This window comes from Carcharhinus amblyrhynchos, chromosome 15, assembly GCF_965287045.1.
Source record: "Carcharhinus amblyrhynchos chromosome 15, sCarAmb.v2.hapA, whole genome shotgun sequence".
NCBI classification, from domain to species: Eukaryota; Metazoa; Chordata; class Chondrichthyes; order Carcharhiniformes; family Carcharhinidae; genus Carcharhinus; species Carcharhinus amblyrhynchos.
In genome coordinates this window covers 56,589,126-56,612,356 of record NC_137338.1, presented here as the reverse complement: position 1 = coordinate 56,612,356, position 23,231 = coordinate 56,589,126, and the positions used below count along the sequence as shown (strand labels likewise).

At 45.1% G+C, this 23,231-nt stretch overlaps 1 protein-coding gene across 1 annotated transcript in view; it reads right to left on the bottom strand.

Annotated features, from left to right (window-relative positions):
- ccdc191 (coiled-coil domain containing 191) overlaps window positions 1–15,783 on the bottom strand; it is a 52,727-nt gene extending 36,944 nt beyond the window's left edge. Inside the window, exons 1-3 of the mRNA XM_080203983.1 lie at window positions 15,691–15,783; window positions 10,999–11,037; window positions 10,744–10,885 (exon numbers count right to left, since the gene is read on the bottom strand). Coding sequence (XP_080060109.1) covers window positions 10,744–10,885; window positions 10,999–11,037; window positions 15,691–15,783 — 274 coding nt within the window. The remainder of the gene's footprint in view (window positions 1–10,743; window positions 10,886–10,998; window positions 11,038–15,690) is intronic.
- Window positions 15,784–23,231: the final 7,448 nt, after the last annotated feature.

The window sequence follows — 23,231 nt, the reverse complement described above, 5'->3', positions numbered from 1 at the left end:
TCTTTCTATGCTAAACTCAAGAAAAAACTGTCCAATTGGTTATTTTATGATGACAGCACGTGAACAATTAAAACACTCAATTCGCAAGTATATCCTTTTCACAAAACCTCTATTATAGTCAAAAAGGAGTGGGAAAAGGGGGAAGCCCTCTCAACTGATTAGAACAATCTTCTTTAAGAACATAAGAACATAAGAAATAGGAGCAGGAGTAGGCCATCTAGCCCCTTGAGCCTGCCCCGCCATTCAATAAGATCATCGCTGATCTGTCGTGTCTCAGTTCAACATTCCCGCCCTCTCCCCATAACCCTTAATCCCCTTGCCTATCAAAAACCTATCAACCCGCGGCTTAAATATATTTAGCGAGGCAGCCTCCACCACTTCAACGGGCAGAGAATTCCAGAGATTCACCACCCTTTGAGTGAAGAAGTTCCTCCTCAACTCCGTTCTAAACCGCACCCCCCCCCCCTTTATCTTGAGGCTGTGCCCTCTAGTCCTACTGTCCTTTCTGAGCGGGAAGAGTCTCTCCACCTCTATCCTATCCATTCCATTCATCATCTTATACGTCTCGATGAGATCTCCCCTCAATCTTCTAAACTCTAATGAGTACAAGCCTAGTTTATTCAGCCTCTCCTCATAGTTCAACCCCCTCAACTCCGGTATCAGCCTAGTAAACCTCCTCTGCACTCCCTCCAAGGCCAAAATATCCTTGCGTAAGTGCGGCGACCAAAACTGCACACAGTACTCCAGCTACGGCCTCACCAGTGCCCTGTACAGCTGCAGCAAGACCTCCCTACTTCTATATTCAATCCCTCTCGCTATGAAGGCCAGCATCCCATTTGCCTTCCTGATCATCTGCTGCACCTGCAGGCTGGGTTTTTGCGACATGCACAAGGACCCCGAGGTCCCTCTGCACCGTCGCATGCTGCAGTTTTTCGCCATGTAAGTAATAGTCCTTCCTACCATTATTCCTACCAAAGTGGACAACTTCACACTTGCCAACATTAAATTCCATTTGCCAGTTCCTGGCCCATTTGCCCAGCCTATCTAGATCCTTCTGCAGACTCTCCACACCCTCCGCACAATTTGCCGTTCCACCAATCTTGGTGTCATCAGCAAATTTCGATACCATACACTCGGTTCCCTCCTCCAGACCATCTATATAAATGGTAAATAGCTGAGGCCCCAGCACTGACCCCAGGGGCACTCCACTAGTCACCATCCGCCAATCCGAATAGCACCCATTGACCGCCACTCTCTGCCTCCTATTTGACAGCCAATCCCCTATCCACGCTAACACCCTACCCCCAACTCCATGCCCCCTGACCTTCTGTAATAACCTCTTGTGAGGCACCTTATCAAACGCCTTCTGAAAATCAAGAAACACCACATCCACCGGCTCTCCTCTATCCACTGCCCGAGACACATCCTCACAGAACTCCAATAAATTCGTCAGACACGACTTCCCCTTAACGAAACTGTGCTACGTCTGCTCTATCAAACAATTCTCCTCAAGATGCCTCGCTATTTTCTCCTTGATCACGGATTCTAACATTTTACCTACAACAGATGTTAAACTAACCGGCCTATAATTCCCTGCCTTTTGCCTGCCACCCTTCTCAAACAACGGCGTAACATTAGCCGTTTTCCAATCTTCCGGCACTTCCCTGGAATCCAGCGACGTTTGGAAAATAATCACCAAGGCATCCACTATCACCCCCGCCATTTCTTTCAGAACCCTTGGATGCATTCCATCCAGTCCTGGGGACTTGTCCACAATCAGTCCCTCCAGTCTGTTGAGCACTGCCTCTCTAGTAACAATAATGTCATTCAGGCCCTCCACTCCTACCATCTTTCCATCGCTAACACCCGGCAAATTATTCACGTCCTCCTCCGTGAAGACCGAAACAAAAAAGTTATTCAAGGCGTCAGCCATTTCCCCATCCCCTACCACTGAGTCCCCCTTCTCATCCTCTAAGGGTCCAACGTTCACCCTAGCCAGCCTCCTTTTTATATATTTATAAAAACTCTTACTATCCTTTTTTATATTAAGCGCTAGCCCAGCTTCATAGTTTATCCTACCCTTCTTTATCATTCTTTGTTGACATTTAAACCTCTCCCAATCCTCTTCTCGCCCACTACTGTTAGCTACTCTAAATGCATCCGCTTTTAATTTAACACTTTCCTTTACCTCCTTCGTTATCCACGGCTGATTATCTCTCCCCTGCGATCCTTTTTAACCATCGGAATAAATTTCTGCTGAGCACCAAGAAAGATCTCCTTAAAGATCCTCCACTGTTCCTCAGCAGACCTACCTTCCAACGCACTCCCCCAATCAACATTCGCCAATTCCTCTCTCATCCTACTGTACTCCCCTCTATTCAAACAAGGACACATGTCCGGGAACCCACTTTCTCCTCCTCCATCTGCATCAGAAACTCCACCATACAATGATCACTCTTCCCAAGAGGATCCCTCACCACAAGGTCCCTAATTCTACCCGCCTCATTACATAACACCAGATCCAAGATAGCTCACTCCCTCGTCGGCTCTAACACACACTGTTCAGGGAAACTATCCCGGCAGCATTCCACGAACTCTTCCTCAAGCCCACCGCGTCCAATATGGGTCGGCCAATCAATATGTAGACTGAAGTCCCCCATAATTATCGCCGTTCCATTCCTGCACGCCGCATTTATCTGCGCGTTAACAGTCCGCCCCACCTTCAGATTATTATTTGGGGGCCTATAAACGACACCCACCAGCGTCTTCCTCCCTTTGCTGTTCCTAATCTCCACCCACGATTCCACTTTCTGCTCTTTGGCTCCTATATCATCCCTTACTACCACCCTGATACTATCCTTAATCAGCAGAGCTACGCCCCCCCCCTTTTTCCTCCTGCCTATCCTTCCTAAACACTTGATACCCCTGTGCATTCAGCTCCCAGTCCCTGTCACCTTGCAGCCACGTCTCTGTAATGGCCACCAGATCATATCCATTTGTGCTGATCTGTGCCACCAGCTCATTCACTTTATTCCGATTGCTTCGTGCATTTAGATAAAGTGCCTTCATCCCAGCCTTCACCTGTACCCTATTTGCCGGAACGCCACCAACCATACTCACGCCCCCTACTCCCTTTATTATTGGGACATCCTTGGCCTCTTCCCTTACCTGTACCCTCTCCTTTACTTTAGGCCCCGTAATTTCACGTACCCTCGCACCCTTCCCTCCACCCCCCCCCCCCAATTAGTTTAAAGCCCTATCTACAGTCCTATCTACACGAATAAACAAAAAGAGGAACAATAGCTCCTGATGCATTCTTGACCAATTGGAGCCAATGAATTGGCACCTTTTTTTCATAGTCTAAACTATTGTTCCCTCTGAAATTCTTGCGTCTGTTCTGATGAGTGAAAGATGAAAAGCTTCAACAGCATGTCTGAGGATACTGAAAACTTGGTGTGAAATTAGGGCTGCAGTTCTCCGATCGCAACCCGCAACTTTTCTGTCGGATCATGGTGGGAGATGCGCATCGCTGGGCTTGAACAGGGATTTGCGCATGCGCCGGGAAACGCATGCACATCTCCCAGCGCTGACAGACAGTCACCGGTCTGACCATGCTGGAAATGGTGGGAAGACAGGTAAGTAATTTAAGTCTTTTTAAAATATGTTTTAAATATGCTTAGCAGTTCACTGTTGGGAACTTTCAGGTCTCGATCAACTCTCCCACCCCAGTAGGAGTACTTCATTCTGGCAGGCTTCAGACTAGCTCCCCACATTTGGGGAATTAGCTGGAGATTTCGCCAAAGGGGGCAATTGGGTCGGTCAGCAGGGTGGGTGGTGCCCCCTGGGTATGGGCATCCCAGGGGGCAACTTGGCATTGGGCAGTGCCAAGGGGGTGTAGCCTACTGTGGGCAGGGACTAGGGGCAATCGGTGGGGATGGAGGGGGGGTCCCACTGCCACTCTGCAGACAGGATCGGTCTGGGATGGAAAGAGGACAGTAATTGGGCGGGCTGACCGGGGCAGGGGTGGGGGAGAGCGGGCGGTGGTGGCTGGCGGCCTTCCAGTGGGAGAGGGGGGTCTGCCGGGGTGAGGGGGCTGGAGGGATCACCATTACTGGGAGTGGTGCATCAGGGAGCACCGGGCTGGTGGGGGTGGGGGTGGGGGTGGGAGTTGGGGGTCACGGCTAGGCTAGTCCAAGAATTGCTATGGGGGCTGCGATCGAGCCATGGGGGGGGGGGTGGTGGGGGGGGGGGGGTGGGGGGGGCAGCACTGCAGGAGTCCCACGCTGGCCAGTGATCAAGCTGGCTTGCAAATGGGGAATCTGACAGATCAGGACAACAGAGCATGAGCAGAGTTCCAGAACTGTCAAAATCCGGAGCGAATAGGCCCCACCTCCCTCACCAGGTTTTAACGAGATTCACGACTGGGACCTCTGCAGTGCCCAGAGTCAAATTCAGGTGAGAAGCTGAACTGACAAAACGGTCGGGATTTAGAACAGTTTTCCCACCAATTAAGCTCTTTTGGGAGAATCGCCCCCTAGAATTCTAAAAATAAAGTCCAAATTTTAAGAGATGTGTGAAACACAACTGGTTGCAGATGGGTAAAATGTTGCTGCAGTCAGGGGTCAAAATTCATTTTAAATAGGTGTCATAAAATGTCAAGTTGTAGATAAAAATAAGTGAAAGGAAATGCAACAAAGAGACATGAAACTTTGAATCATAGAGTGCAGAAGGCAGCTATTTGGCTCATAAAGCCTGCATCAACAACAATCCCACCCAGGCCCTATCCCTATAACCTCACATATTTACCCTGTTAGTCCCACCAATACTATGGGGCAATTTATCATGGCTAATCAACCTAACCCCCACATCTTTGGAGTGTGGGAGGAAACCCATGCAGACATGGAAGAATGTGTTCACACAGACAATGACCCGAGGCCGGAATTGAACCTGGGTCCCTGGCGTGGTGAGGCAGCAGTACTAACCACTGTGCCCAGTTTACAGATGATGGAGTGGCATAGTACCTGTTTGTCTGTCTGACAGAGGCATAATGGACATGCTGCTGCATCAGAACAAATTATATATTTTTGCTCCCTTCAACAGAAGGCAGAAGTCCACCTTGCTTGTCAAGAAATGACAGCGTGTTTAACTGTCTACAGGGCTATGCTCTGCCCTGCTGGGCATCTTCCTACTCAGGAAGTGTTTTGTGCCTTAGCAAGCTCATATTTCCTTTCCACAGGAAAAATGATGGATGTGTTGTTCTGTGCAAATACAGCATCGATCATTTGTTTGATGCTTTTGTGCACATTCATTGTCATAAATTACTACAATAACTGGAAAGATTTGTTTTGTGATGGAATTTCATCCCAACAAGGCAATAGTAGGGAAAATTTGTAATTACTTTAAAATGTTTGAGCAAACTTTAATTGTTTTTAAAAATGTAAAGGGACCAATTCAAACTTTTGGATAGTAAGAAATATTAGTCCATGTGATCCAGTGACCATGGACCTGAAAGCAGCACTAACAGGAGAAAAGCTAAAATACAGAAGCTGCATGGCAGAGACATAAGTCAGAAGAGACAAAGGACCTGATCTTATCATTTTCATTCTAAGTGCTAAATCTGGGTGTAATGAAGATCTGACTTGGAAACCTGCTTTCAGGCGCCCCCATACGCACTCAACCATCTCCAATCCCATTCACACTGTGGGCGGGGCTTAGCACAGCCAAAACGATCAGAGCTCTGAACTGCGCATGCACACTTGGAAATAAATTTGAAAAAGCGGGCCTGCGTCAGATCACTCCTGGGCTGTAGAAAGCAGAGAAAGTGGCCCGGGAGTGAAAAGTGGGAGCAATGGTGCACACACACACATCACTGTCCCCCTTATTTACGCCCCCGCTACTATCCACACACATTATTGTCCCCTTATTCACCCCCAGACTACCTACACACATCACTGTGCCCCTTATCCACCCCCCACTACCCAAACACACTGTCCTTATCTACCCCCCCCACTACCCACACACATCACTGTCCCCCTTATCCACCCCCCCACGACCCACACACATCACTGTCCCCCTTATCCACCCACCCAACACATCACTGTCCCCCTTATCCATCCCCCCACTGCCCACAGACATCACTATCCCCCTTATCCATCCCCCCACTGCCCACACACATCACTGTCCCCCTTATCCATCCCCCCACTGCCCACACACATCACTGTCCCCCTTATCCATCCCCCTACTGCCCACACACACTGTCTCCCTTATCCACCCTCCACACACATCGCTGTCCACCTTATCCACCCTTCCCACTATCCAGACTGATCGCCACCCCTGTCCCCCTCCCCCCACTGATTGCCTGCAGAGTGGCAGCAGGCGCCCCCCAGAGATCCATCTGCCCCCCCCCACCAGAGATCCATCTGTTGCCCCCCCCCCCACACCTAAGATACATTTTACCCGTCTTCCCCTCCCCCATCCCCAGGCAATGATCTAGCCTCACTCATCCCACCCCTCCCCAGAGAATGGTCTGGTCTCACTCACCTCCTCTCCCCCCCGCCACAAGAGGAACATCTGACCCGCCTCTTCCTGCCTCCCCACCAGACAACGATCAGCTACCCCACTCCCCCACTAGAGATACATCTGACCTGCCTTCTCCTCCCTCCCCATCCCACTAGATAATGATCTGACCTCACTTCCCTCCCCCACAACCAGAGAATGATCAGGCCCAGCTCCCTCCCCTCCTCACTACTGATCTGAGTCAGAGAGCCGATGGAAGCACTGAACTCACTCTTCAAGCAGCTGGAGCGCCCGATTCAGACTTTTATTTAGCAGGTCCATTACGGCACGGTTCTGGGTTGGCAAATGTGGTGGTAAAGGGGGAATGCTGATAAAGTTGGGCAGGCAGTTCATTAATTCAATTTAAATGCATGCAAATGCATTTAAATCACTTTTACACCCATTTTGGGTGCAAATTGAATCGCCACCATTCCCGGGTTTCGGTGAAGTGGCAATCTGCACGGACGCGGGCGCTGATTGCGTTAATGGCCTCATGTTTTCGCACCTGCAATGGTAAAATCAGGCCCAAAATGTAGTTAGCAAGTCGAGTCAGAAAGCTGGATTCTTGGACATCTATCCCCGTTTCTTTTATCTCCTTGCAAATCCACAATTAGCCATAACATGCGTAGGTAAAAGCAGTTCTGATAGATCCACGCTATCACAATCAACTGAAGCTGGGGGTTGAGAATGTTCTGGAAAGAAGTATGCCACAGTGTAAAATATTACACAAGCAGAACCCTACTTACATGGAAGCAGTTGCTTGTGGAGAATTGCTTAAATCCTTGAAAGAAAGGGACTGAAATATTGCCCGAGGAAGTGCTGAGCTTGGGATAACACTGTTGCTGATATTGGTGCCTTGCAGGCCTATAAATCCCATGAGATCTATCCTTTTTCTATATGCAATTTATAGTATGTACCGGCTGTGGTTTGCTGCTTAATTTATGTTTAACTTATATTGACGCCAATCTTTGTTCACGTAAAAGTCACAAAAAGTGAAATCTTATTTGCTAATTTCTTCATTTGGGGTCATTTGATAAACTTTGTCTGATTTACAGATTCTCATAGGGTTCATAACATATTGTCCTTTATGCTCAGGAACAATCAGCAAATTGGCCTCAACAAGCTTGTAAAGCTACCTTTGTGAAGTGTAAGCTTCAGAACGGGACATTTTAAACAGGCCCAGGAAAAAATGCACATTGCAGGTAAAGTTATAAAGTGTGTAGTATAATCACACCTATTTTGTTCCTTCAAAAGCTTCTTCTCTTCTAAGGGTAATACTGAAACTCCCAAAAGAACTTCTATCTCATCAAAGACCAGCTGGCAATAAAAGACTTTTAATAAAACAGGGATGAGAATGGCCGTAGGTCTGAAATGTTTTGTGACAAAGAATTACATATTTAGAGCACTTATGATCTGTAGTGAAAGTCAAATGCTTCTAGACCCTTTTAAATTGTGGAATTATTGGACTTTCAAGTAGGTAGAACATTACCTTTCCCTTTGTTTACCTTCTATTACTATCAAGACTATGGACCAATGCATTTGAATCAAATCACTCAATATTTCAGCATTCAATGCAGCTAATGCATATAATACAGGATGAAGACTATATTAACAACAGAACATGACCCTACTGGGTTATGTACATGTGAAATGAAGCAAAGGACCATAATGGTGCTTTGCAAACTATTTTCTAATGTGACAATTTAATTCACTACCACTTTCTCAAGGACACTTAAGGATCGGCAAGAAATGCTGGCCTCGCCAGAGATGTCCACGTTTTAAATTTATGAAAAAAAACTCTTGAAAATTAATGAGACTTCAGATGCCAGTGAAAACAAACAGCAATAAAGCAGCAGAGTAACATTCAGTATATAATTATTAAAGTTTGCATATCATAGAAGCTCTTTTGGGCAGCAGTAGAGCATGTCCTTCCCATGAGATGAGTGAAAGCAGCCAGATCCAGGCTGGTGGAAGGCTATGTGGACTCCCCCTCGGACCTGCTCCCGGACTTGTTAGATTTTCCAGGTTGAGACACTCTCATCCCAGCTCTGGCTGCATTAGAGGTGGCAGCAGCCAAGGGGAGGTGGAAGTCGGAAAAAATATTAAAAGGGTGGAATTCACCTATCAAAAATCAGAATCCACCAGTAGAAATTTCTCATTCTTGAAGAAAACTGGTTGAAAATAAAAGGCTTGGAATGTTAAAAATTGGGCCTATACAAAAAATAATGCAATCACAATGTAGATAAAGCAGAATTATAATCCAAAACAATCTAGCATTTCAACTAATTTATAAAGTGTGATCCATCTTAATTAAAGACATCTACCCTGAATGGGAAAGCATTACATATTCTGCAACCTATCTAATGGTGCTATTATTAATGAGTAGCTGTTAATCAATCTGGGCCCTTTCGTAACATTTTTGGAGCTTTAATGACAGTTGCACTGGTCCAAAGTCTCCAAAGAGCAGGGGTGGGATTTTCCGGTATGCTGGCCCTGAGACTGGAAATTGCCACCTGAGGTTGATGGATCTTTAAATAGCCTGTCAAATTTTGCTGCACTAGCACTTTTGGAGACATAAAATGTAACAAGTTTTAGATCGTATATGAACATAAGAACATAAGAAATAGGAGCAGGAGTAGGCCATCTGGCCCTTCGAGCCTGCCCCGCCATTCAATAAGATCATGGCTGATCTGTCGTGGCTCAGTTCCACTTTCCCGCCCTCTCCCCATAACCCTTAATCCCCTCTCTTATCAAAAACCCATCAACCCGCGTCTTAAAAATATTTAGCGAGGCAGCCTCCACCACTTCAACAGGCAGAGAATTCCAGAGATTCACCACCCTTTGAGTGAAGAAGTTCCTCCTCAACTCCGTTCTAAACCGCCCCCCCTTTATCTTGAGGCTGTGCCCCCTAGTCCTACTGTCTTTTTTGAGCGGGAAGAGTCTCTCCACCTCTATCCTATCCATCCCATTCATCATCTTATACGTCTCAATGAGATCTCCCCTCATTCTTCTAAACTCTAACGAGTACAAGCCTAGTTTATTCAGCCTCTCCTCATAGCTCAACCCCCTCAACTCCGGTATCAGCCTAGTAAACCTCCTCTGCACTCCCTCCAAGGCCAAAATATCCTTGCGCAGGTGCGGCGCCCAAAACTGCACACAGTACTCCAGCTGCGGCCTCACCAATGCCCTATACAGCTGCAGCAAGACCTCCCTACTTTTATATTCAATCCCCCTCGCTATGAAGGCCAGCATCCCATTCGCCTTCCTGACCACCTGCTGCACCTGCAGGCTGGGTTTTTGCGAATCATGCACAAGGACCCCGAGGTCCCTCTGCACCGTCGCCTGCTGCAGTTTTTCGCCACGTAAGTAATAGTCCTTCCTACCATTCTTCCTACCAAAGTGGACCACCTCACACTTGCCAACATTAAATTCTATGCACACTGATGATGTGATTTTGTGGTTTGATCTCAGGTGTAGCAAGGTTCCACACATCCTGTGGATTGTGGGCAGTACAGTGGTTTCCCCATAGTCAAGGACCTGGGTTCAATTCCCACCTTGGGTCACTGTCTGGATGGAGTTTGCACGTTCTCCCCATGTCTGCATGGGTTTCCTTTGGGTGCTCCAGTTTCTTCTCACAGTCCAATGATGTGCAAGTTAGGTAGACTGGCCATGCTAACTTAGTAAGAAGTCTGACAACACCAGGTTTAAGTCCAACCGATTTATTTGATAGTAAACTCACAAGCTTTCGAGGTTAACCTCTTCGTCAGGTGAATGACATTCACGTTCACCTGACGAAGAGGTTAACCTCGAATGCTTGTGAGTTTACTATCAAATAAATCGGTTGGACTTAAACCTGGTGTTGTCAGACTTCTTACTGTGTTTACCCCTATACAATGCTGGCATCTCCACATCATGACGTGCTAACTTATCCCTTAATGTCTCATGATGTGTAGGTTATAGGATTGGCCCAAGTAAAATGCAGGGGGTTACGGGATGGCCAGGGTGGGATGCTCTGTTGGAAAGATGGTGCAGTCTCGATGGGCCAAATGATGTCCTTCTGCACAGTAGGGATTCTATGGTTTGAAAATTGGGGCTGTAAGAAGTGCTTTACATCTCTATTTCACTTCAGTGATTTATACTTTGAGTGGGAGGCTCATCATAGAGCCAGATAATCAAGTGTGACCTTACCTTCAGTGTAGGCATCATCATGATCATGAAGCTGATCAATTGTCTCCATGGCTATAACATATCCATTGGCATTTCGATTCATTTTGGACTTATTTGAGGGAAAAACTTCTGCTACAGCACATTCGGATGCTTGTTCCACTTTCTATTAAAAGCAATGCATCATTCAATTAATATTGTCCGCATTTCATCTTTTTTCAAATTTAAGTAATTAATTAAACTGTATCTGACATCATTAATTCAGCTGATCATACTCACTTTAATCCAGTTTTGGATATCATCAGGATCCATGTTTGGCTACAGATAAACATAACAGCATTGTCAATCTCTGTACAATAATTTAATAGATAATCTATATATTCTGCAAACCAATTATATCTTGAGCCTTTGGCAATCAATTTAAGTTCACCAATGCCAAATTTTGTAAAATGCAAGATTATTGAATAAAAGTTCTAACATTTTAGAACTGCATTTTAACTTAACCAAGGTCAAATTTTATCAGATTAGAATATAGATGAATATTCTTTGCATGCAAATGTTTAAAATTTTAATTATGGGATGTGGGCATCACTGGCTGGGCCAGCATTCATTGCCCATCCCTTGTTGCCTTTGAAAAGGTGTGGTGAGCTGCCTTTTGAACAGCTGTAGTCCCTGGGGAGTAGGCACACCAACAGCACTGTTAGGGAGGGAGTTCTAGGATTCTGACTTGCAATTGTGCAGGAACAGTGATATATTTCCAAGTCAGGAAGCTGAATGAGTTGGAGGGAACTTCCAGTTGGTGGTGTTCCAGGGAATCTGCTGCTCTTGTCCTAGATAGTAGTGGCCATGGGGTTGGGAAGTAGTGCCAAATGAACCTTGGTGAGTTCCTGCACCGTATCTTGTAGATGGCACACGTGGCAGTTTGTCAGTGGTGAAAGGATTGAATGTTTGTGGAAGGGATAGCAATCAAGTGGGCTGCTTTGTCCTGGAGGGTGTCAAGGTTCTCAAGTGTTGTTTGAGCTGCACTCATCCAGGCAAAGGAAGAGTGTTCCATTAAAGTCCTGACTTGTGCTTTGTGGATGGTAGATAGATTTTGTGGAGTCAGGATGCGAGTTAGTCATTGCAGAATTCCTAGCCTTCGACCTGCTCTGGTATCCTCAATTTTTAGATGGCTAGTTCAGTTTCTTATAACCCCAGGATGTTGACAGCGGGCAATTCAGTGATAGTAATGCCATTGAATGTCAAGTGGCAATGGTTAGATCCTCTCTTGTTGAAGATGGTCATTACTTGATGTGGAAGTTAAATGTTCAGATTTTAAAAAATCATTCCTTTTCTGTAACAGCTTGAGAGAATGTTATCAATTGCAGATCTTCAAGAGAGCCTGTCTGCTTCAGACTAGGCCACATTACATTCTGCTTTTTGACCTTCACTGAGGGTGATCAAGACCCGATTTTTCCATAACACATACCAAAGGCAATAATATGGGGATAGGCTTTGCAGATGAAAGATTGGAAGAAGTCAATTTTTCATTGAAAGGGCGAAAGCGAGGGTTTAATTGGCAAATATGTCAATGAAAGATGCAAACAAAATGTTGTTCCTGATTTGCTGTAATTTACTATAACTGATGAGTTGTTTCTCTGTAACGTCAGAATCACTCCAGCCATTTCGATGGAGGGAAGGGCGTTTACCTTGTGCACAAGTAATTAAAGACCTTTCATTGGATGCATGGTATCCGTCGCTGTTTGTATTTAGAGTCAAGGTGCCTAAAGTTGCTGGTTCCCAAGGATCTCTGACACTGACACTTGTGTGGCAAGAATGTTACTTGACATTTGTCAGCTCGTGCCTGATAGTGTCCGGGTCTGGGGGCATCTGGATACGGACTGCTTCAATATTTGAGTCATCACAAATGAAACTGAGCATTGTGCAATCATCAGCGAACATCCCCACTTCTGATTTTATTATGGACGGAAAGGTCCTTGACGAAGCAACTGAAGGTATGATCTTGGATTTTGCATAGTTCTGATGTGTTGCTATCAGTGCAAAGAGCAACTGAATTACCAAAATCAAATTATAATCCATCTTCTTGTTTGAATCTGAAAACTTAAAGCACTTGTAGTGAAAGACTCAAATCAAGTTTCATTTAATTCAAGTTTTTTAATTGTGATGAATGTTTACTAGCTGGCTCCATTATGAATGGCTGAACAAAAAAACTGGAAACTTGCCCTGGTGCTCTTCAAGCAATTTCAACCAAGTAGTCTTCATTATTGTTAAATTGAGAGCTCTATGAGTTAAATATTTATCTGTGTTCCTCAAGCAATAGAATTCATTGTAAATTGTAACTGAATCTTGTAATTTTAACCAGTGTTGTCAGGTGTAGTCTCAGACCATTAGTAGTGCTGGTTACAAATATGATGTAGTATCTGTGAATTAATTTCTAAAAATATTTATTTTGATCCAGCTAAGTAAACTAAGCTTCATTTGTGATTTAAGAGTGGTGTCATCATCATGGGGTAAAACAGCATTGTTGCTTCTATTTTTAATTTAATGAAGGTTGATGGGCAATGCCAAATAGAGGGAGGAAAGTGTCTCTAAAATATTGTGTTTCTGGCATTTTGGGACTTCCTTGGTCTGTAGGTATTGAAAACAAGTTCAGAAAATCAAGGCTAGCACGCACTCTCACAAAGAATTAAGACCAACTTTTCATAAGTTTTCCGGTAACGTGCTCTATCTTTTGCAATCAACTCTGTGCTGTCAGACTTGACATCAATTTAAATAAGCAACGATATCCTCTAACTGAACATCAGGATCACCAGAATCATTGTTTTGAACGTCCATGCACTTGCCACTGACATTTGCCCCCTTCCCGGACATTCACAAGCTGAATCAAACCACCTGAGATCTTGAGTTGCTTGGTTTAATTCCTAAACTTCAATTCACAGATCTTATTCAGCATCAGGTATTTCCATTTGCAAAATGCTGCTGGTCTCTACTTCTACCTTATATTTCTGCCACTGAAACCATTATCTGTATTTTATTAATCTCAAAAGGTGATTTGTTCAAATGCATTGTGTTCATCTTCCTCCACAAGCTTCAACTTAACCAAAATAAAGTGCATTTGGACCTCTTCTCTACCATGTTGATTCTCATTACCCGACGCTGACTTTCTGAAGGTATTAGATTAAATCTTTTCATCCTCATCTTATAATCTGTCCCCCTGGCTTGCTCCATCTCATTCCCACAATCACTTTCAAGTTTTTACAAGTCCTCCATCTCTCACTCTTGGCCTGAGCCTACGTGCGTGCATGCGCGAGTGTGTCTCCTCTACTTTTCACTAGGGGTTATGGCATGTCTTCAACTTCCTCCCTAAATATTTTGCTTTTATTTCGCTCATTCCTTTCAAAATCTTCCGTAAATCCCATTTTTTGATGAAAATTTCATGCAATCCCTTCAGTGTTAGTTTTCCCTATCTGCCTGACTAATTGTGAAGTTCCTCAAAGCTTATTTTATATTGCAAAACTACTACATAAATGAACTTCTTGAGGAATGTTTTCTTGGTTATTTATAAATTAATTTGCATTTATCAGTATTTTTGCTTCTGTGAATCATTTGAATCTGTACAAGTATTGTGACATTTCTCCAACTAGTTTGTCACGAGATATTATAAATATGCTTTCTGATAAGAAATGCAGCACAGAGTTAAGTCTTAGAATTTCTCAGTATGCAGAAGTTTTAGATGTAAGTTAATTTACAAGATGTGGTCAGTTTAGGGAAATTATTAATACATTTGCATGAGAAAAAGATGTAAAAGACATGAACCATAATAGTTATGAGTTGCCTGCAATGCTGCTGTTAACAGTAATTGTCTTTCAATACAAACTCACATAATTGGTTACAATCCTGTCTGCCCATTTGGGTGTCACTGCTTAGAATGTGGTAATCAAGTGACTCTACAGTTAGTTTCAAGTGCTCTATTTCCCCAACCACATGTGCTACATTACTCGAGCCAACCAAATCCCCATGATTCACTACCTCAGTCAGTTTTTCTTTTGTCTGAGTATCTTTTTTCAATTTCCAAGGTATGTTTGCTCAGATACGAGCATGGCTCTAAATCCAGTATAACTGACTTCAAATGCCACTTCAAGTAACATACAGTACAAACCAGGCCCCTCATTCTGGGCTGCCCTATAACTTCAATAGTCAACATTGTTCTTCACATCAAAGCGAGGGGTGAGATTATTCCTACAGGGATGTCAAGTCTGCTTCCAAATCTCCACAGACGAAAGGGAAAAAAGTAGGGAAATTAAGAGTCAAAAAAGACCGACAGAGAGGAAATAGAAATTCTTGCAGAGGTAGAATGAAAAGCCCAGAAAGAAAAAAAGTTTGAACCAGTATTCTCCCGCGTTCCATTTTCAAAGTATACAAGACAAATTCAGATCAGTATTCTTATTTCCCCATTTTGCTGCTTTTTCTTCTGGGAAGAGAGATCTGCAGTTATATTGCACAATCTCAAGATGTCCCAAAGCGCTTTACAACAAATGAAGTACCTTCGAAGTTTAGACCCTTTTGTGTTGTAGGAAATACAGCAATTAATTTGCGTACAGCAAAGTCCCACAAACAGCAATGAGATAAATGATGTGTTTTGGTGACAGTGGCTCGGACACCAGGGAGAACACCTTGGAAATTGTGACAGGGGATATTTTACAGCCACCTGGAAGAACAGATTGAGCCTGAATGGAAATAACGAATTGGGAAAGAAAGAGGAGGCAAAAGGAGGAAGAAAAAGCAAACAGCGGGAATGTAAAAGGAGAGAGCAAAGATCGCGGTCAGCTTTTTAACCTGGTGAGCAGGACTGCAGTAACCGGGAACGTTCCGGTAGGAAAAGGTCCATTGTTTTAAATGAGTTTGTAAATAAACACTAACTCCGTTGAAAGTTGCCGTGTGCTTAAGAGGTAAGCAGTGCTGCTGAACTACCTTGGTTGCATGTTTGTTGTGCGTGAACCGCTTCCAGTGGAAAAGCTCCGGGCAGCCAGGCTCCATCTCCGGCACAAACATGGCCGTCTCCATTTCCACCTCCTGCACCAACATGGCCGGCACCGTGCCGCGCTCGGCACGCTGGAGGTTGTAGTTCTCCGCTCCCGAAATCCGGATGGTCACCCAGCGGCGAAGACACGCCAACAACTACAACTCCCATGGGTCAGTACGCCTAACCGCCCGGATGGGCCGCAGAATCTGTTATCGCCATGGCAACGAACAAGAGCTGTTTCCGTGCATCCTAAAAAATTAAATTAAATTCGTAAAGATGCTCATGATAATAACAGGAAATTGAAATAATGTGAGGGTATTCTGGTTTTCATTGAATTAATGTGACATATATTGTAAACACGTAGATGTCAAACTTGTCACTGTGTTAGAAGGTTCAAGTCCTCGTCCCTGAGTCCCATAATCTAAGGTGCTAATTTTCTCCATTTCGCAAAAACCCAGCCTGCAGGTGCAGCAGGTGGTCAGGAAGGCTAATGGGATGCTGGCCTTCATAGCGAGGGGGATTGAATATAAAAGTAGGGAGGTCTTGCTGCAGCTGTATAGGGCATTGGTGAGGCCGCAGCTGGAGTACTGTGTGCAGTTTTGGTCACCGCACTTACGCAAGGATATTTTGGCCTTGGAGGGAGTGCAGAGGAGGTTTACTAGGCTGATACCGGAGTTGAGGGGGTTGAGCTATGAGGAGAGGCTGAATGAACTAGGCTTGTACTCGTTAGAGTTTAGAAGAATGAGGGGAAATCTCATTGAGACGTATAAGATGATGAATGGGATGGATAGGATAGAGGTGGAGAGACTCTTCCTGCTCAGAAAGGACAGTAGGACTAGGGGGCACAGCCTCAAGATAAAGGGGGGCAGTTTAGAACGGAGTTGAGGAGGAACTTCTTCACTCAAAAGGTGGTGAATCTCTGGAATTCTCTGCCCGTTGAAGTGGTGGAGGCTGCCTCGCTAAATATTTTTAAGATGCGGGTTGATGGGTTTTGATAAGCGAGGGGATTAAGGGTTATGGGGAGAGGGTGGGAATGTGGAACTGAGCCACGACAGATCAGCCATGATCTTATTGAATGGCAGGGCAGGCTCGAAGGGCTAGATGGCCTACTCCTGCTCCTATTTCTTATGTTATGTTAACGCATAGTTCCTGTAAGTAAAGTTTCTTACTTATGGTTTCATCTAGTTTCCACATCACCATCTTATTTTACAGAATTGCAACTGACTAAATAAACAATTTTTGATGTTGGTATTTTTCTTATTTATAAGCAGGTTTAAAGATTGCTCTAACTTAATTTAATTTAACTTAATTTAGTAAATTATGTTTTTAAGTCATTTAGACAAGTCATTCACACACTAATTTTACATGTTTTATTTCCCCATTTTAAAATCCACAGCCCAAAGGGCCAACTTTAATTACAAGTGCTTAAATCAGAAACTGCCAACTAGGAGAAATTATGATTTTCTGCCAATATCCATCCCACAGAATTTTTAAAAAGTACTCTGCGTGCAGAAAATAGAAATAGCTCTACTCAGCAGGTCTGGTAGCATCTGTGGAGGGAGAAACAGAGTTAACATTTCAAATCAAATATTCTAATTACAATTATTTTCTCAAGTGCTATCTAATTTCCTTTCAAAGATCATGATTTTAAAAATTATTTCATGGGGGGTCATGTGGTGTGAGCACAGGAATGGCCGTGTTTCCATGAGCTGCAATGCTATTCATCTTTTAATACTCTCATTTATCCTGATGCACATCCTATAAATACCTAATCTTGGAGTGAAAACTCAGTACAATGTCCCTGAAAAATTTTCCGGTTAAGTTTTGGGACAAAGTAACAAGCGAAGTTATGAAAATCCTTGATGGAAAGAAGCAGTCGGTGGCAGCTGGATGGAGCTGAACCCTCAATGTGGCAATTTAGTCAGTGAGGGCTCTTGACCCAGTGATGTCAAAGGCATTGTAAATGATGACTGCCAATATGATTAAGGTTACAGATGACAAATTATAGCTTTTTGGCACAGAATTTCAGTGCTTATATTGCTGCACTGCAAAATACTGATAAGAAGCTTGATGAAATGGAGGAAACAATCCTTATTGTCGAGAATGCAGTTTCTTCAGTGAGGCCTGCTTTCAATTCTTGGAAAATCAGTAAATGGTATGTCAGATATCCTGATCGATCTGGAGATCTGGGCCTAGAGGAGGAATGTCCGTGCCACCAGCTTTCCAGACAGAGTTGAGGGCGAACTCCTAGCCAAATTTTTTGAGAACTGGCGACCACGTTTTTTAATCTCAACATGAAAGCTGGGCATATTAATCTTGAAGAGGCATGTTGTATCCTATTCTCAAGACCTGACCCTACACCAGTAACCATGCATTTTCACAACTTTGGTGACAGAGAACATAAGAACATAAGAAATAGGAGCAGGAGTAGGCCATCTAGCCCTTCGAGCCCGCCCCGCCATTCAACAAGATCATGGCTGATCTGTCGTGTCTCAGTTCCACCTTCCCGCCCTCTCCCCATAACCCTTAATCCCCTTGCCTATCAAAAACCTATCAACCCGCGTCTTAAATATTTTTGGCGAGGCGGCCTCCACCACTTCAACGGGCAGAGAATTCCAGAGATTCACCACCCTTTGAGTGAAGAAGTTCCTCCTCAACTCTGTTCTAAACCACCCCCCCCTTTATCTTGAGGCTGTGCTCTCTAGTCCTACTGTCCTTTCTGAGCAGGAAGAGTCTCTCCACCTCTATCCTATCCATCCCATTCATCATCTTATACGTCTCAATGAGATCTCCCCTCATTCTTCTAAACTCTAACGAGTACAAGCCTAGTTTATTCAGCCTCTCCTCATAGTTCAACCCCCTCAACTCCGGTATCAGCCTAGTAAACCTCCTCTGCACTCCCTCCAAGGCCAAAATATCCTTGCGTAAGTGTGGCGACCAAAACTGCACACAGTACTCCAGCTGCGGCCTCACCAGTGCCCTGTATAATTCCAGCAAGACCTCCCTACTTTTATATTCAATCCCCCTCGCTATGAAGGCCAGCATCCCATTCGCCTTCCTGACCACCTGCTGCACCTGCAGGCTGGGTTTTTGCGACTCATGCACAAGGACCCCGAGGTCCCTCTGCACCATTGCATGCTGCAGTTTTTCGCCACGTAAGTAAGTCCTTCCTATCATTATTCCTGCCAAAGTGGACAACTTCACACTTGCCAACATTAAATTCCATTTGCCAGTTCCTGGCCCATTCGCCCAGCCTATCTAGATCCTTCTGCAGACTTTCCACACCTTCCGCACAATTTGCCGTTCCACCAATATTGGTGTCATCAGCAAATTTCGACACCATACACTCGGTTCCCTCCTCCAGATCATCTATATAAATGGTAAATAGCTGAGGCCCCAGCACCGACCCCAGGGGCACTCCACTAGTCACCGACCGTCAATCCGAATAACACCCATTGACCCCCACTCTCTGCCTCCTATTTGACAGCCAATCCTCTATCCACGCTAACACGCTACCCCCAACTCCATGCCCCCTGACCTTCTGTAATAACCTCTTGTGCGGCACCTTATCAAACACCTTCTGAAAATCAAGAAACACCACATCCACCGGCTCTCCTCTATCCACCGCCCTAAACACATCCTCATAGAACTCCAATAAATTTGTCAGCCACGACTTCCCCTTAACGAAACTGTGCTGCGTCTGCTCTATCAAACAATTCTCCTCAAGATGCCTCGCTATTTTCTCCTTGATCACGGATTCTAACATTTTACCTACAACAGACGTTAAACTAACCGGCCTATAATTCCCTGCCTTTTGCCTGCCACCCTTCTTAAACAACGACGTAACATTAGCCGTTTTCCAATCTTCCGGCACTTCCCCAGAATCCAGCGACGTTTGGAAAATAATCACCAAGGCATCCACTAACACCTCCGCCATTTCTTTCAGGACCCTCGGATGCATTCCATCCGGTCCTGGGGACTTGTCCACAATCAGTCCCTCCAGTCTGTCGAGCACTGCCTCTCTAGTAACAATAATGTCATTCAGGCCCTCCACTCCTACCAACTTTCCATCGCTAACACCCGGCAAATTATTCACGTCCTCCTCCGTGAAAACTGAAACAAAAAAGTTATTCAAGGCCTCAGCCATTTCCCCATCCCCTACCACTAAATCCCCCCTCTCATCCTCTAAGGGTCCAACGTTCACCCTAGTCAGCCTCTTCCTTTTTATATATTTATAAAAACTCTTACTATCCTTTTTTATATTAAGCGCTAGCCCAGCTTCATAGTTTATCCTACCCTTCTTTATCAATTTCTTTGTCATTCTTTGTTGACATTTAAACCTCTCCCAATCCTCTTCTCGCCCACTACTCTTAGCTACTCTAAACGCATCCGCTTTTAATTTAACACTTTCCTTTACCTCCTTCGTTATCCACGGCTGATTATCTCTCCTCCTACGATCCTTTTTAACCATCGGAATAAATTTCTGCTGAGCACCAAGAAAGATCTCCTTAAAGATCCTCCACTGTTCCTCAGCAGACCTACCTTCCAACGCACTCCCCCAATCAACATTTGCCAATTCCTCTCTCATCCTATCATACTCTCCTCTGTTCAAACAAAGGACACATGTCCGGGAACCCACTTTGTTCTCCTCCACCTGCATCAGAAACTCCACCATACAATGATCACTCTTCCCAAGAGGATCCTTCACCACAAGGTCCCTAATTCTACCTGCCTCATTACATAACACCAGATCCAAGATAGCTCGCTCCCTCGTCGGCTCCAACACACACTGTTCAAGGAAACTATCCAGGCAGCATTCCAAGAACTCTTCCTCAAGCCCACCGCGTCCAACATGGATCGACCAATCAATATGTAGATTGAAATCCCCCATAATTATCGCCGTTCCATTCCTGTACGCCGCATTTATTTGCGTGTTAACAGCCCGCCCCACCTTCAGATCATTATTTGGGGGCTTACAGACGACACCCACCAGCGTCTTCCTCCCTTTGCTGTTCCTGATATCCACCCACAACGATTCCACTTTCTGCTCTTTGGCTCCTATATCATCCCTTACTACCACCCTGACGCTATCCTTAATCAGCAGAGCTACGCCCCCCCCCCCCCACTTTTTCCTCCCGCCTATCCTTCCTAAACACTTGATACCCCTGTACATTCAGCTCCCAGTTCCTGTCACCTTGCAGCCACGTCTCTGTAATGGCCACCAGATCATATCCATTTGTGCTGATCTGCGCCACCAGCTCATTCACTTTATTCTGAATGCTTCGTGCATTCAGATAAAGTGCCTTCCTCCCAGCCTTCACCTGTACCCTATTTGCCAGAACGCCACCAACGTTACTCACGCCCCCTACTCCCCTTATTATTGGGACATCCTTGGCCTCTTCCCTTACCTGTACCCTCTCCTTTACTTTAGACCCTGTAATTTCACCTACCCTCGCACCCTCCCCCCCCCCAATTAGTTTAAAGCCCTATCTACAGTCCTATCTACACGATTCGCCAGGATTCTGGTCCCAGCACGGTTCAGACCAACCCCATCTCACCTGAACAGGTCCCACCTACCCCAATACTGGTGCCAATGCCCCATAAATTCAAACCCACTCCTCCCACACCAATCCCTGAGCCACCCATTCACTTCCTTAATCTTATCAACCCTATGCCCGTCTGTACACGGTTTAGGCAGTAGTCCAGAGATAACCACCTTGTCGGTTCTACTTTTTAATTCCATTCCCAGCTTTTCATACTCCCTCCCCAGATCCTCAGTTTGCATTTTGCCTACGTCGTGGGCACCCACGTGTACCACAACGACTGGATTCTCACCCTCCCACTCCAGGTTCCTCTGCAGCCCAGATGCGACATCCTGGACCTGAGCACCAGGTAGACAACACACCCAAATGTCTGAAAGCTACCTGATTGCAGTTTGCCCTACTTTGTCCTGCTATTATGAAGGTGAAATCTGATGGATGCTTAAGGCTTTTTGACAATATTACTAAGGCTTTAGCCTCTCTGAACTCTGTGGATTCTGATAATTTGGAGTCATAATCTGCAGTTCATCACTAATCCTGGCCTTTACCCCTTTCATTACACTCTTTTGTGATGTTATTTATCATGTTGACACGGGTGATCTAGTGTAGGAGGCAAATTTTGGCTGTTATTCTTTGGAAACCAGAGATGCCATTTGCTTACAATGGAATGCATCCCTCAGCGTGTTCCTTCTGTCCCGACTGTCTGCCCCTCTACCGCGGCTACGTTCACGGCCAGGTGTCCCTGGAGAGGGAGCACGCGGTGTCCGCGGGCACAGTCGACACCTTCCACGCCCGTTGGGCACCGCAGGGGCTGAGGTGCCCTATAGACCCCAACAATCACATTTTGATTTGACGTGTCTTAAGTTTCCTTTGTACTTTTTGTTTTTGTTCGGGCCGTCCCCCCTCCTTTTGGGGAGCTGCCCCCTTTTTCTTTGTCCTAATGTAATTTGAGTTTGTTTACTTGGTTTGACCTGAAAGACACCTCAGCGTGTTCCTTTAAATATTCCAAGCTTAAGGTGCAGATTTGAGCCTACTATATTCTCATTGAGCCAAGGTGCAAGATGGCGTGAAAGACTACCTGCATTGCTTCTAGTCCTGTGTCAAAATTAAATCTTAGTTGTTTAATATCCTTAAACAACTAGAGTGTTGATGGGCGTGCTGGGTAGATTGTATGGCATTCGGACTGTCCCTTGTATCCTTTATTTATAATGCTGGTATATACTGGGTGGTATCCTTTACTCTTGTCACTGTTAATCTGAGGCAGAGATCGTGATGTCAAAGGATCCTTGGAGAGTTGCTGCAGGTGCATCTTGCACCTGCTGTAACTGAGCATCAGTGGTAAAGAGACTGAATGGTTAAGGTTGTGGATGGGATGCTGATCAAGCAATATGAGGAAAATATTTTTCTTCACGAGTGCTTAGGCTCTGGAATTCGCTGCTTGAGTGTGGCAGAGGCAAACTAAATTATGGCTTCCAAAAGGGAATCGAACATTATCTGAAGAGGAAATCGTTGTAGGATTCTGAGGGAAAAGCAGGGAGAATGGCGTCGGTAACATGACTATTGCCGACAACTGGCAGTTCCTTCTGTGTGCTGTAACCAACAATTCAGTAACTCTCCCTTTGCCATACCCTCAGGTAGCCCATTCCAAATGCTAACCACTCGCTTCGTGAAGTCTTTCCTTAATCGTGTTCTCTGTTTCTCAACCGTTCCGCCGATGGAGACAGTGTCGCCCTGTCCTCTTGTCTTACAGTCCTGCCCAGCAGTCTGCACTGACGTCCACCATGAGCTATTACAGGGGAAACTGGTTATCTTTTCGAACCTTCGCCTGTGTCCCAGGCGCGCACGCTCCATTCACAAACCGCCGCTGGAACGAACGTCAGTCACCGCGCATGCTCCGAGCCCTCCATTCGCATCGCTGCCGTTGAACTCCGGACAGCGCGCATGCTCTG